The following is a 14073-nucleotide window of genomic DNA, read 5'->3' as shown; positions in this document are numbered from 1 at the left end:
TGGTGATTGCTGCCCTGCCTTTGTGTTATATTAACCAATTTGTTAAGTTATTTTTTTTCTGTAAATGTAATTTTGTTTTGAAAAAAAATTTTTCTAGAATGGTGTTAAATGATTTAGAGTAGTATGTGTACGTTTGGAAGTGTGGAGTGAACCCCAGATTTGTGTCTCATTGATGTGAGATTGGTAGAAGTCAGAGTCATAAGTTTACACTTACCAAGGCTCAGAATTTTAAAGCAGGATATTCTATAATTAGTAGCTTTTAAATGTGAGAAATGAGGTGCTTGAAGTAGTTTCACTTTTACATATTCAACCCATTTTAGTTTTACTTATATTTTTGAAAGAGAAAATTTGTGTGTGTGTTTGTAATTTGTGTATTTGAGAGACAGGGAGAAGACAGAAAAACCTATCTACTGATTGATTCCCTAAATGTCCACAATGATCAGATCTGGGCGAGATTGATGCTGGGAGCTTGGAACTTAATCCAGATCTCCCACATTAGTGGCAGGAGTCTACTTTATTCAGCCATTACCACTGCCTCCAAAGTCTGCATTAGCAGGAAGCCACAGCCAGGTATCAAACCTAGGACTTCAATACAGGATGTGCGTGTTTTAACAGCTGTCTTAACTGCTGGGCTAAATGCTTACCATATATATCTATATAAGATATTTATTAATATTAATATTTATTTTATTTTTATTGGAAAGTCAAATTTTACAGAGAAAAGAGAGAGAGAGAAAGATCTTCCATTTGCTGGTTCACTTCCCCAAGTGTCCACAGTAGCCGGAGCTGAGCCGATCCAAAGCCAGGAGCCTGTAGCCTCTCCTGGGTCTCCCACGCGGGTGCAGGATTAAGGCCTTGAGCATTCCTTCACTGCCTTGCAAGGCCACAAGAGGGAGCTGGAAGGGAAGTGGAGCAGCCAGGACATGAACCAGCGCCCACATGGGATCCTGGCAGTTGCAAGGCGAGGACTCTAGCCACTAGGTTACCACACTGGTGCCCCGTAAATATATTTTTAATTTCAGATTCTTCATTCATCTTAACTATCTGTGGTGTTAGCTCTTGTAAATAAGTTGAAATACCTGTCTCTTACCACGTATTCCCAGGCCATTGTTTGTAATACAACTAATAAAAACAAATGTTTAATCACCAAATCTAGTTGCTCTGTTGTCTTCTGTTGCAAATCCAGTGTTTATTTTCAGTTGCAGTTCAGTTACAGAATATTTTTTGATGTGAAACTTTTGAACAGAGCAATTAAAACACTTATCAGCATTTTGCTCATCTTTACTGTCTTCCTTTAGTGTTTCCCTTGAGTAACTTAAAAAAATTAGTAATAATCATTTTATTAATGTAGCCAAACAATACTGCAGTAACAGTTGCTGGTTCTAAAAAATCACAGTGTTCTGGGACAGTGATACTGTTCTGTTTTGATGTTCCATATGTCATAGATTGTCCAAACCCTTGGAAAATACAATGCCAGGAGTGAATCGTAATGTAAACTCTGTACTTTGGGTGATAATGTTGTGTCAGTGTTGATTCATCAACTGGAATAGATTCTTGAGAAAGTAGCAGTTTCTTTTCCAGGCACTGTGGAATACCTGATTTCCACAATCTGACTTCATCATGCCTTCAGTCCTGGAATCTTTTAGGATTTAGTGATACAGATTGTGTATCAAATTATAGGATAGCTTCAAGTGTTGTTCATTCATTAGTGCTCGCTTTTCGAGCAGATGGGCCCTTGAGTGGAGAAGTGCATTTCTTTTGGGGAGAGTCTTTTACTATTTTATGTTTTTATGGTTGAAGACAATCAGAATTTTTCTAAGCATCTAAAAATTCACAGTTTGTATCCCAAAGATGTTGGATATCATCAAGTAGAAGGTCATTCATTCTTTAATTTATTTTCCGTTGTTTTGGCAAATTAAAAAAAGTTAAATTTACATATTTTATTCAAGAGCATAGGGGTTAAAGGATAGCTCCCATCTGATGGTTTACTTCCCAGGTGCCTGGGAGTCGAGAACTGTCTGAGCCTCCCAAGTGGGTGGGTGGCACTCAACTACTTGAACCATGATCACTTGCTCCTTCCATGGTGAACACGAAGAAGAATTTAGTTGAAGTCAGTACATAAACCCACGCACTCCAATAGGGGACGCATGTGTCCTAACCAATGTCTTAACTGTGGCACTACATGCCTGCCTCCAAAGGTGTTTTTAAAAAATTTAAATATAAGCAAATAATGTTATTCTGGGATTATTTTTCTTTCCAAAGAAAAAATTTGTGAATTATTATGCCTAACTTGTAGCTTATTCAAAGAGAATTCTAATACTTGTATGAACATAAAAGTAGAAGACAGCCTCTTCTTTACTATCCCAGTCCTTGGATAGATTGAAAGAGAATACTGGGGGCCCAAGGCAGTAGCCTAGTGGCTAAAGTCCTCACCTTGCATGTGCTGGGATCCCGTATGAGCGCCGGTTCTAATCCCGGCATCCCTGCATCCCATCCAGCTCCCTGCTTGTGGCTTGGGAAAGCAGTTGAGGATGGCCCAAAGCTTTGGGACCCAGCACCCGCGTGGGAGCCCTGGAAGAAGCTCCTGGCTCCTGGCTTCGGATTGGCTCCTCACTGGCCATTGCGGCCACTTGGGGAGTGAATCTTCAGACAGATCTTCCTCTCTGTCTCTCCTCCTCTCTATATATCTGACTTTCCAATAAAAATAAATAAATCTTTAAAAAAACTTGTCCTGAAAGAATAATGCTACGGGGAGACCAAAAACAATAAGTCATGTGAAAATGTTTATTATTGATAACTTTTCTTTTAAAATTACAAGCATTTTAAAACACATAGAATAGTACAGAGAAAGTAGTTTAATGAAGTTCCATAAACCCTTTAAATAAAAATTACAAAGATTTTATATTGACATAGATCCAATTCAGTTTGTTTCTTATTTTAAAGAAAGTCCTAGATACCATGTTATTTTGCTCATATGTACTAAAGAATACTTCTCTAAAATTGTGGGTGTCTTCTAGTATTGCCACAATGTCGTTTGTCACACTCTTCCAAATAGAAGTGGTAAAGAATGTTAAATGTTGGTCACATGATCCAATCTTTTGAAACTTAGCAGTTCAGCTTTCAGGAGTGGGATGACTTGTCTACTACTACTTTACCCAGGGGGTTTTTCCAGGGATGCCAGCTGGCCCACACTGATCCCGATAGAGGATCAGAGGCATGTGGCATGAAGGGTCATTCTAACAGGGAAGTACACCTCTTGGTGAGCTCCAAGCCACCTTCCTTAACTAGTTTTGTACTGATTACAGTCTGTGTGAAAATTTAAAATTGCAATTTTCATGAGAGTTAAGTAAAATGAATTTGTAAGTCTTAAATAAATTGTACATTGATTTTTGGCAAATAGAATCTTTGCTGATAGATTCATAACATTAAACTTAGACTTTTTTTTTTTTAAACAGGTATTTGATTTGCGTCAGTGTCACCGACAGATGCAGCAACAGGCAGCCACTGCACAAGCTGCGGCAGCTGCCCAGGCAGCAGCTGTGGCAGGAAACATCCCTGGCCCAGGCTCTGTAGGTGGAATAGCTCCAGCTATCAGTAAGTATGCTTTCCATTTGTTTTAAAGCATAATATATGGTATTTCATTTTAATTCACTCTGTTGATTAGTTACTTTAAAGAGAAACACAATTAAAGGTCCTTTTACTATGGTGATAATGTTTTTGAAAATATTTTTTCTTTGTGAAAATTGTTTGTAATAGTTACTCTTTATTACAATCCTATTTTCATTCTTTTGTATCAAAAAGGGAGTATGGGATAAAGGAGAAAGAGGGTGTTGCAGTACATCGTAATGTGTCCCTTTTTTGTTGTTGATGCTTAGTATAATTCCTGCCTCAGTAGGGTGGGGTTATAATCACTGAAGTACTTGACTTAATTCTAGTAATGGAAGCATACTTCCATTTCAGAATTGGACATCTCTCCATTTTTTTTTAAAGTATGCTAAACTTGGGGAGAAAACTGAGGGTGGTATATTTATAAATTGTAGATTTTTTAAAATTATAGGGTGATAAAATTGAACTGTGTGCCAAGTTTCACACTGATGGGGAATTTTTTACTGCAGAGTTAAACTCCTGACTATAGACTTTTATGATGGAAACACGTGGCACCCATCTTCCACGTCTGAAGGCATAACTAGTGATTCATTCAACCCCTGTTCTTAACCTCTTCAGTGTGGTAAGCAAATCACACTGGCTAAGAAAACTGCAGTGGCCCTGCAGGTTTCTCTACAGTACATGAAAATTCCTCCCATTAGTTTCATTGTAATATTGATAAATGAAGATTGACTATATTATTGTATGTGAAAATTAGATGTGAGTCTTCATGGTGACTTCTGTTCAGGAGTTTACAGTGTAGAGGTAGATAAGACATTCATTTAGAGGGTTTGATTTTCTAGAAAATTTGGGCATCAAGCAATCTGCTAGTTTCAATGTTATGAACATGTTTTTACTAAAGAATCCATGACTATATGATTGAGTTTCTTATTTTCATCTACTTCCCTCCCCCATCACATTGAATGATTGTATGTATCTTTGTCGCACTGTAGAATTAAGAGACAGTTATCAGTTGGGTTGTACAAGAGGTCTTAGTGGAACCAGGAAGGTTGTCTTACTGGTCATGATGTACTCTGAACTAAGCTGCTTAGACAGATAAAAAGGTTCTTAGAACCAACCTGTGAACCTGCAGTACCTCTAAAAGACAATCTTATCCCTTCACCTCTTCTTTTAAAGAAAAAAAAAACTAGATGGGGTGTTGTTGGATTGTGTTAATTTACTTTATAATTCGTTTTAGCTGGAAGACAAATGTGGAGTGTAAACTTACCTTAATCAGAAGACTTACGTAACTCTACTGAAAACATTTAGAGCCACAGTTACCTCTTGGCTTTTTGGCAGAAAAGTTAAATGCTAAGGACAATGAAGTAAAGAAAGCCGGTCACTTTGTTTATAAGAATGTGGGGAGCCTGGGAAGAGGTAACCCTGTCCTGACATGGTCCTTCCACGTCTTTCCCTTAGGTCTGTCAGCTGCTGCTGGCATTGGTGTTGATGACCTTCGGCGCTTATGCATCCTCAGGATGAGTTTTGTGAAAGGCTGGGGACCTGATTACCCACGGCAGAGTATCAAAGAAACGCCTTGCTGGATTGAGATCCACTTGCATAGGGCGCTGCAGCTCCTGGATGAAGTTCTGCACACCATGCCCATTGCAGACCCACAGCCCTTAGACTGAGGTGGATCACTGTCAGGGCCCTTAACAGTATCAGGATGGTGGACTGTAAAATGCAATCCTGTTTATTATCTGAAGATATATTTCACCTTTGTTCTGCTTTATCTTTTCATAAAGGGTGGAAAAAATATGTTTGCTACCTTGCTCCTAGCAGACAGAAACTGGATTAAAACAATTTTTTTTTCTAATTTAGAACTTTTCAGGCATGTCTCAGAGCTTGAAAATCAGGAAAACACATTCTTACTAAATCTTTACCAGTTGTGTATGAAAGAGTCATTCCAGTGCTGGAAAATTTAGCCCTTTAAAATGTTTTAGAGCGTTTTTTATATGCAGAACACTGATGTGTGTGTTATTCTACACAATAAATTCAATATTGCTGATTTTAAAGGCAGAGGAGTGCTCAAAGTTAATTCACCTGTTTTATTTTGTGTGCAAATTGTTATTGTTGGACAAACTTTACTCCAAAATATTGTGCCATGTGGGTGAGTTAATTTTACCAAGAGCAACTTTACTCTGTATTTAACAAATAAAATAGTGATGTATTATAACCTTTTATCCAAAATATTTTTTGGAACTAGTGAAAGTGGTTTCAATTCTGGTTGTCTTAATAAGGTGAAAGACTGATCTGGGTGTATATTAAGAATTGCTTAAAATTACTGAACAAAAATTAATTTAAAATTACATTTGTTATCCCTATTAGATGACTATCAGAAAGTATACTTTTCCCCCACTAAACAGTAGATATGTTTGTCTATACTTTTGCCTGGAAAAGAAATTTCTTTTCCTTCATTAATTCATAGGGAAAAGTTTTGTATTTTTAAAAACACTAAAAGCAGTGTCACTCAACATAGTATCTCACTGCTCTGCAAAGGTGACAGTGCTTAAATAATGAATATTTTGGAAACTGGCAAATTCTGTGTTAAATACTGTGCAGAACAATGGAGACATTACATACAGTTCATACTAGGTAGTTTGGATATTTTTGTACTTGATTTGATGTGTGACTTTTTTTCATATACTGTTTAAATCATGTATGTTATGATATTGTTTAAAATTCAGTTTTTGTATCTTGGGGCAAGACTGCAAACTTTTTTATACCTTTTGGTTATTCTAAGCCCTTTGCCATCAATGATCATATCAATTGGCAGTGACTTTGTATAGAGAATTTGAAGTAGAAAAGTTGCAGATGTATTGACTGTACCACAGACACAATATGTATGCTTTTTACCTAGATAGTAGCATAAATAAAACTGAATCGACATACGAAATTGAATTCTAGGTTTGATTTTTAAAATTTTTTCTTTTGCACTTTTGAGGCCAGTCTCAGTGGCAAGACACCTTTTATTAAATGACAGGCAACAGCCAGCTCTATTGGGCAGCTCTGGTTTGCTTCTTACACTCTACCAGGACTTTCCCATTGTGTATTAGGCATAGAGTTGGGTTTTTTTTTTTTTTTCAACTTTTATTTGCTATAGCAAACAATAGGTCTGGTTGTCTATGTGATAGATGATCTACAGAAAAAAAGCAGTGTGAAATGAATCAAGGATTATCTTTCAGATGTTTTTTCTGTTTGTGTGGAGGGTCCTTGTAAACTTACTATTTAAAATGTGTTATAGGTTTGAGCCATAGAAACACTTATGTATAATAATCCTTTTTATGTCAACTGACACGAACAAGTCTTCTGCTTGCTTGGAAGGTCTCCTTAACAGGACCGTTCTCTAAGTTCTGCCACTGAGTTTGCTTATGCAGCGACACAGTTTTTCAAAAGCTTCTCTATGAATTCATTTGTACTCTTTGAGTACTCAAGTATTTTCAGTAAAGACCTAGTTTTCATCTGTAAAGTTTATAGTGTTTTTTAAGTTTTGTTGACAGAAGTGTTAAAAGATAACTTCTCTAGAAATTTTGTCTTTAGGTCCGTTTTACTGAACGAAGAATAGGAATGAGAGGAGCGAGTCTCAGAATGACATTTTAATCCAGACTCTTTGATTAAAACCTTAACTGCGTGGTGGTACCATCCATTATCTCTTCCTAATTTAAGGAACGTTTTCATGTTTATTCATGTGCTGAAAGTATGTGGGAAATATTTGCTAAGAAATATTTTTTTTAACCAAGCCACCAGTCTTGGTTTCTTTCTACTAAGAGCCATAAAGTATAGAAGTTTTTCTAGTTATTACTTGTTATAATATCTAGATTGAGGCACATGCTGTTGAGGAAACACCTGTGGTATCATGATCAGCTATGTTTTGCAGCGTGGTTCTTGAATTGTGTTTGTTTCTTAGATGTGGTCACCTTTGATGAGAAGACAAAAGAATCCCCCTAGGTTTACACTTTTGTGTCTGCTTTAAGGATAAAATAGTTTACACAGTTCTCAAAAATCATTTATTGTCAGGATATGGTTCTGGGTACGTTTTCTCTAATTCATATCTCAAAGACCTTCTGAATGTTGAATTCCAGTGTAAGCCGAATGAGAGATGAATCAAATATAGCCAGTACACTAGACCCATTCTACTTTTGTCGGTGCCTTTCAATGTAATATCAAAGTGAATCCTTGATGGTATTGCCTTTATTTTCCAGGGAGTAGATTCTTTTTGGGGATACAAGGTATCTTGGTTTTATTGTTTACTGCCCGGGTATACAGAGATAATGATAACCAGTCGTATATAGTCTTGCATTTCCAGAAACAGCTCCTTTATATTGCCCTAACCATTGAATAGGTCCCCTGTCCCATTCCTTTTGTAAACAGTACAGGTTTGTAGATTGGATGGTCTAGCTTAAAGTTAACCATCCTTGAAATGCCCGAGTACACTTTACACAGAGTTAACTGTGTTGTATCTCAAAGTTTAAAATGTTCTGTCTTCCAAATGAGAAATCATCAGATTTTAAAAGTTTGTTGCTAATTGTAGGAAGATATTGCAGGTATCAGTTTGACTGTGAATATCTGGGAAAGGAAAATTTTAAATGCTCCTTAATTATCTGTGGAGGCTAAAAAGTAGAAACTGAAATGTTTCTGCTGCTGCTTTGGTGGGCACTGCCTGACGAACCGTTTGATGCCAAGTCGGATTAGGTCAGACCCTTTGTGAAAGCCTTTTGGAAGAAGCAGTTTTTCCCTCTGAGGGGGGTGGAGTTCCTTATCTTGATCATTTCTAGAGTTCTCTTTATCATTGTTATTATATTTAATGATAGCAAATGAAGATAGTAGTGAGTTTGGGTTACTGAGGTATTGATTATATGAAAACATAGTGCATGTCAAGTCAGTTAACTCTTTTGTAGGCGGGGCTTGCCAGAGACTAGCAGATAATGGAAGAAATGCCCTTTTTCTCCTAAAGGCAGGACCTGTTTTGCTACAGATAATTAAATCCTCCTTGGCGAGATATTGGGAAATAGACATGAGAGCCTTTGCAGTCCTTTTTGTTTGCCCCCTGGAGACCAGGTCATTTTTGTTCTTCTGACATACCATGGCAACAGCCCCGAATCCGCAGCTCTGCTTCTGGTGCTGGGTTGCGTATGTTGTTTATCTGGTGTCAGGGTGGATGAGAAATTTCCACGTGATTGAAACTTGCCTTATTTAAGGAGCAAAACTTTTTCCTAAGCATCTGTTGATGAGGTTACTTAATATGTACATGGAAGGATACAATGGAGATCCTGCTTCTTTCTATACTTAGCTGGTTATATGGACTCTGGGGGTTGCTAAGACAGGCAGAACTGTTTTGTCTTTATTGAGTGGTCCCAGACTGCTCTGCTTTGAAATTTTGGTCTTTTTTTTTTAATTGCAAAGTCAGATATATATAGAGAGGAGAGACAGGAAGATCTTCCATCCGATGTTTCACTCCCCAAGTGATTGCAACGGCCAGAGCTGCGCTGATCCGAAGCCAGGAGCCAGGATCTCTTCCAGGTGTTCCATGCAGGTGCAGGGACCTAAGGCTTTGGGCCGTCCTTGACTGCCTTCCCAGGCCACAAGCAGGGAGCTGAATGGGAAGTGGAGCTGCCGGGATAAGAACTGGCGCCCATATGGGATCCCGGGGCATTCAAGGCAAGGACTTTAGCCACTAGGCCACCATGCTGGGCCCTGAAACTTTGGTCTTTTTAATTTCCTTTCTTCCTCCAAGTCTTCCTCCTTCCCAGCAGCCTCTCCTTCATGTATGGTGGTTAGTGTGTCTCTGTAATATTCGCTTCTTCCCTTTATAATGTATTACTTCTGCTTGGGCAAGAAAACCAGATAATCAAACTTACTTACTAGAACTTTTTGTGAAAACAAGTTCAGGTTGTGGTACAAGACCCAAAATGCTTTCCTGTGAAGTGTTGGAAAGAACTTCATGGCACTGACACTTGACATGGTGCAGAATGCTTCCTGGGTCTTGCCAAGGTTCAGCTAGTTGAGGTAAAGAAACGTCAGTCATAGTTCTGGTTCTCTAGTTTAGAGGAAGGCTTTGAAAGGTTGCATTGCTTCCCCTCCAGTACAGATCACACGAGAATTGGGGCTACGGGGGTTCCCACGTAAGTGTTGATAGCCGATAGGACACCAGCCAACACACACACACACAACACATGTAACACAAAAAACCTTGGGAAACGAGAGGGACATTTTTGTTTTGTTTCGTCCCCTTTTAAACTCTGCCTTCTGGCCTTCATTCTCTTTAGATACTTTTGACCTTTAGGTGCCTTTATGGGAATTGAGGGTCTGATATCCTGCCCCAAGGAATAGCTAATGTCACTGCTGATGTTTTCAGGGATTTTAACATCAGACTTGAATGGATGAGTGAAGCTCTATTCCTTTTCTCAAATATGGGAAGGACTGAAGACATTTGGTGAAGACAATCATTTCTGTTTATCGATGTGGCTGGTTTTCACACAATTTATTTAGGAAGCTCTCTCAATAGCTCTAGGGCCAGTATTTGAATCTGATTAAAGGCTCTGGGCTAAACCAGACAGTTGCACTCCTGTTTGCTCTGCTACCAATTTGATGTGTGACCTTGGGCAAGTCATTGATCACTGTCTCTCGGCCTCAGTTGCCTCATCTGTAAAATGAGGGGGAGTTGGGCTAGATTTGTTCTTCCAGCTCTGAATTCCAAGTGACCTTGCCTACCTGGCAGCAGTATAGGTTTCTTCCTTACCTTTGCTCTGCTGTTTGAGGGGGCTTTTTTCTTATTTCCGTGTTATTTCAAGTGAGACTAGGCTTAATAGTTCATTACTGTTCTATGGACAAGAAGTTACATAATATGTCCTTAAGACTTAATTTTAACCAAAGGCCTAGCATAGCTTAGGGGCTGCAATAAACGCTTGACACAAAAATCTAAGAAGGAGGAAAAGAAAGCCTTCATTTACTTTCTGTCAACTTTGTTCAAAGTTTTAAAAGGCTTTCTTTGAGTCATGACATTCCAGCTTTCAGGGTGACAAATGTGACTCCATCCTCCTAAGTGCTGTGTGCTGGTGATTTTTGTTTTTTTCTGAAATGGAGAAGAACACCTGTGATCAATGCCTAATGATATTTAGAGATCATTTTTTGAGGGAGTCTTTGCTTGCTTAACTCATGTGTGCTCAAAACAGGGAAATTCTGAACTGCATCAATTGAAATGGTTTACTTGTGTATGACTCAATAAAATATCAGTGTATATGATTATTCACTTTATTTTTTATTCTTTTTAGATCCATTTTGATTAGGTAACCTCTGGCTGGATCATTCCTTTCAGAATTGTCTTCCAGCCTATTCTTGGATGAATAGACTTGGTAGGTTTGTTTTCAAGGACCCAGGAAGCCTTCTGTAGTGAAGGGGTCAGTTGGGATGGAAACTGAGGAGTCCTGGTAGAGGCCAGCTCTGTGGTGGCTGGAAAGAAAAGGATGAAACCAGTGGCTGTTGCCTGGGCTGCCTATCATTGACGGGAGAACTCCTGGACTTGGATTGGTTAAAAGGCTCAACACAGTGTTGGCAGACTTCCTCCAAATATTGGCTTCCGTTTCCTGCATTGGACATGTGAATGCCTCTAGATGATGCAGACCTAGTGGGCTGCAGAGTGCAGGGTGCAAGAAGCAACCGAGGTAGCGGGGACAGATTGGGTGGTGGTATTTTCCAGCTCTGTCCCCTCTCCTAAGGGCAGAGGAATGCAACTGTGCCAGAACCCAGAGAGGAGCCACTCTGAGCTTTTGCTTTCGGGAAAGCTGGGCAGCTGAAGCTCCCTTAGTTCCTTTGTGGCTTTCTGTATCCTTTTGCCTGGTTGAAGTCTGTGGCTAAAAAATAGTTGAACCTTGTTTGAGAACTATGTAACAAAGTTTGTTTTTGATTAAAAGAGAAAGCCAACTGAAATCATGATGTGCTCATTCTTTTTCTTAAGCTTGTGGATGTCTTGGATCTGGAAAAAGTTTCTCGTCACGTAGAGCGTTCTCAAACCTGAGGTCAGCACTTCCCTTCACTGCTTTTACTCCAGTGGCCACTGACATGGGAAGAGTTACGGTATTTCAAATATGTCCCTGGAATAAAGAACAACTCCCATTCTTCTCTTTTCTAGAGGGAGGGAAAGGAGCCACGGTGATTGGAGAAGAGGCAGGGTCCTTAGACTTTATGAGAACCAGGATGCTTGATGAAGAACCAGAAAATGCAAATTAGAGACCTGTAATTACCCATCTAAGGATTGTAAAAAGCTCTCTTTCTCCCAGTGGCCTCTCCTGTGTAATGGGGATCAAAGCGGGTTGTGGGGAAGGGGTCTGTCAAGTAAGGGCTTCTGTGTACAGCACAGTCACACCAGTATTTTCATTCTGATCTTACTGGCATGAGGTTTCGAGATGTATATCAGCTCAAGAAATTGTTTTCATCTGTTTGCTAATCTAAAGTTAGCAGTATATTGGGCTAGAACTTGAGGAGAGTGTTAGACTGACATTGAGTTGAGGGAAAAAAAATCCATAATGCAGTGCCTGAGGAGGAAGGGCAGTTGGGTGTTTTCTTCGTCTTTCTCTGCCCTGTGCTCTTAACCGTTGATTTATTCCACCCGTTTTCACAACTCTTCCACAAATGGCATTTTTAAAAGGTAGCATATCCCTCATTTCTCCTGCAGACCTTTCTCACCCCATTGCCTCACAGATAAATTGCAAAACCCATTCCCACAATCCTTTGTTCCATTACTCTGGCCGTGTTTTTGAGGTGGCATCGCCATCTCTTTTTTGATGTATTGGAATACACACAGGTGGGCAGGATGTGCTCAGAGAGACCAAAGGATGAGTTAGCAGAAGACTTGCCCCAAGGGGCATGGTGGCACAGCAGATTTAGCTGCTGGATGTTCACGTCCTGCGTGAGCTCCAGTTGGAGTCCCAGTTGCTCCACTTGTGACCCAGCTCCTTGTTAACACACTTGGGTAAGTAACAGTAGATGTCCAAGTGTGTGCGTTCCTACTAACATGTAGGAGACCTGGATGAAGCTCTGGGATCCTGACTTTGGCCTGGCCCAGCCATGTCTGTTGCAGCCATCTGGGAAGTGAACCAGCAGATGGAAGATCTTTGACTCTTCCAGTCTCTGTAACTGCCTTTCAAAAGAAAAAAAAAAAGGGTAATGTATAAAGGAGGTTATATAAACAGAAAATGATGAAGGAAAATTGAAATACCAAGAAGGGAAAAAAAAGCAAAAATATGAATAAATAGCTTTCCTATGGTTTCTAAATGTTTGCTAGTTGGGGAAATTATAACCCTACTCACAGTGATTGTAAGACATTATGGACAGGGAAAACTAAACAAGTATACGGGAATGTAAGCTTTCTACATTTTACACAAATTAGTAAAATGACGGTAGACTACAACAAGGTGTTGGAAGATACACAGCTATTAGAAAGCTACCCTCCTCTCTGTATATCTGACTTCTCAATAAATAAATAAGTCTATAAAAGAAATAAAAAAAGTGTAAAGAGCATTAAGGGCACAAGGGAATTCTTAAAAAACAGATATTGGCAGAAGGATTAAGAAATATGACCCAACTGTGCTCTCCTCAAGAAACTCACTTCCAATATAGTACAGGAAAGTGGAAGGAAAATGTATGTCAAGTAAACATTAAGTTTTTTTTTTTTTTTTTTTAAAGATTTATTTTTATTGGAAAGCCGGATATACAGAGAGGAGGAGAGACAGAGAGGAAGATCTTCCGTCCGATGATTCACTCCCCAAGTGAGCCGCAACTGGCCGGTGCGCGCCGATCCGATGCCGGGAACCAGGAACCTCTTCCAGGTCTCCCACGCGGGTGCAGGGTCCCAATGCCTTGGGCCGTCTTCGACTGCTTTCCCAGGCCACAAGCAGGGAGCTGGATGGGAAGTGGAGCTGCCGGGATTACAACCGGCGCCCATATGGGATCCCGGGGCTTTCAAGGCGAGGACTTTAGCCGCTAGGCCACGCCGCCGGGCCCAGTAAACATTAAGTTTTAAAGGAAAGCAGATGGGTCTGGCATGGTGGCCTACTGGCTAAATCCTTGCCCTGTAACTGGCAGGATCCTGTATGCACTTTGGTTCTAATCCCAGGTGCTCCACTTCCCATCCAGCTCCGTATTTGTGGCCTGTGAAAACAGTAGAAGATGACTAAAGACTTGGAACTCTGTATGCATGTGTGAGAGCAGGAGGAAGCTCCTGGCTGCTGGCTTTGGGTCAGCACAGCTCTGGCCGTTGCGGCCACTTGGGTAGTGAACCAGCGGATGGAAGATCTTTCTGTTTCTCTTCTGTAAATCTGCCTTTCCAATTAAAAAATCTTTAAGGGGGAAAAAAAAAAAAGGAAAGCAGATAAGGTAGATTGTAGAGCAAAGACAAATACCAGAGAGAGGCATTATACAATGAAGAAAGGG

General features: G+C 39.7%; 1 protein-coding gene across 3 annotated transcripts in view; it reads left to right on the top strand.

The window, feature by feature from the left end:
* The window catches only part of SMAD4 (SMAD family member 4), a 54854-nt gene extending 48308 nt beyond the window's left edge, over positions 1 to 6546 (top strand). Inside the window, exons 12-14 of one of the 3 annotated variants that reach the window (XR_009247100.1) lie at positions 3456 to 3594; positions 4116 to 4228; positions 5065 to 5201. Coding sequence is in view for 2 of the 3 variants with exons in the window: in XM_058677113.1 (XP_058533096.1) it covers positions 3456 to 3594; positions 5065 to 5276 (351 nt within the window). In the remaining variant the exon portion in view is untranslated. Of the gene's footprint in view, positions 1 to 3455; positions 3595 to 4115; positions 4229 to 5064 lie in introns of all 3 variants that reach the window. The other 2 variants (XM_058677113.1, XM_058677112.1) reach the window with 2 other exon arrangements.
* The last annotated feature ends 7527 nt before the right edge of the window (positions 6547 to 14073 follow it).

Source organism: Ochotona princeps, chromosome 18 (genome assembly GCF_030435755.1).
Source record: "Ochotona princeps isolate mOchPri1 chromosome 18, mOchPri1.hap1, whole genome shotgun sequence".
NCBI lineage: Eukaryota > Metazoa > Chordata > Mammalia > Lagomorpha > Ochotonidae > Ochotona > Ochotona princeps.
The sequence above is the reverse complement of the archived record's forward strand: the minus strand, read 5'-3'. Positions and strand labels throughout refer to the sequence as shown.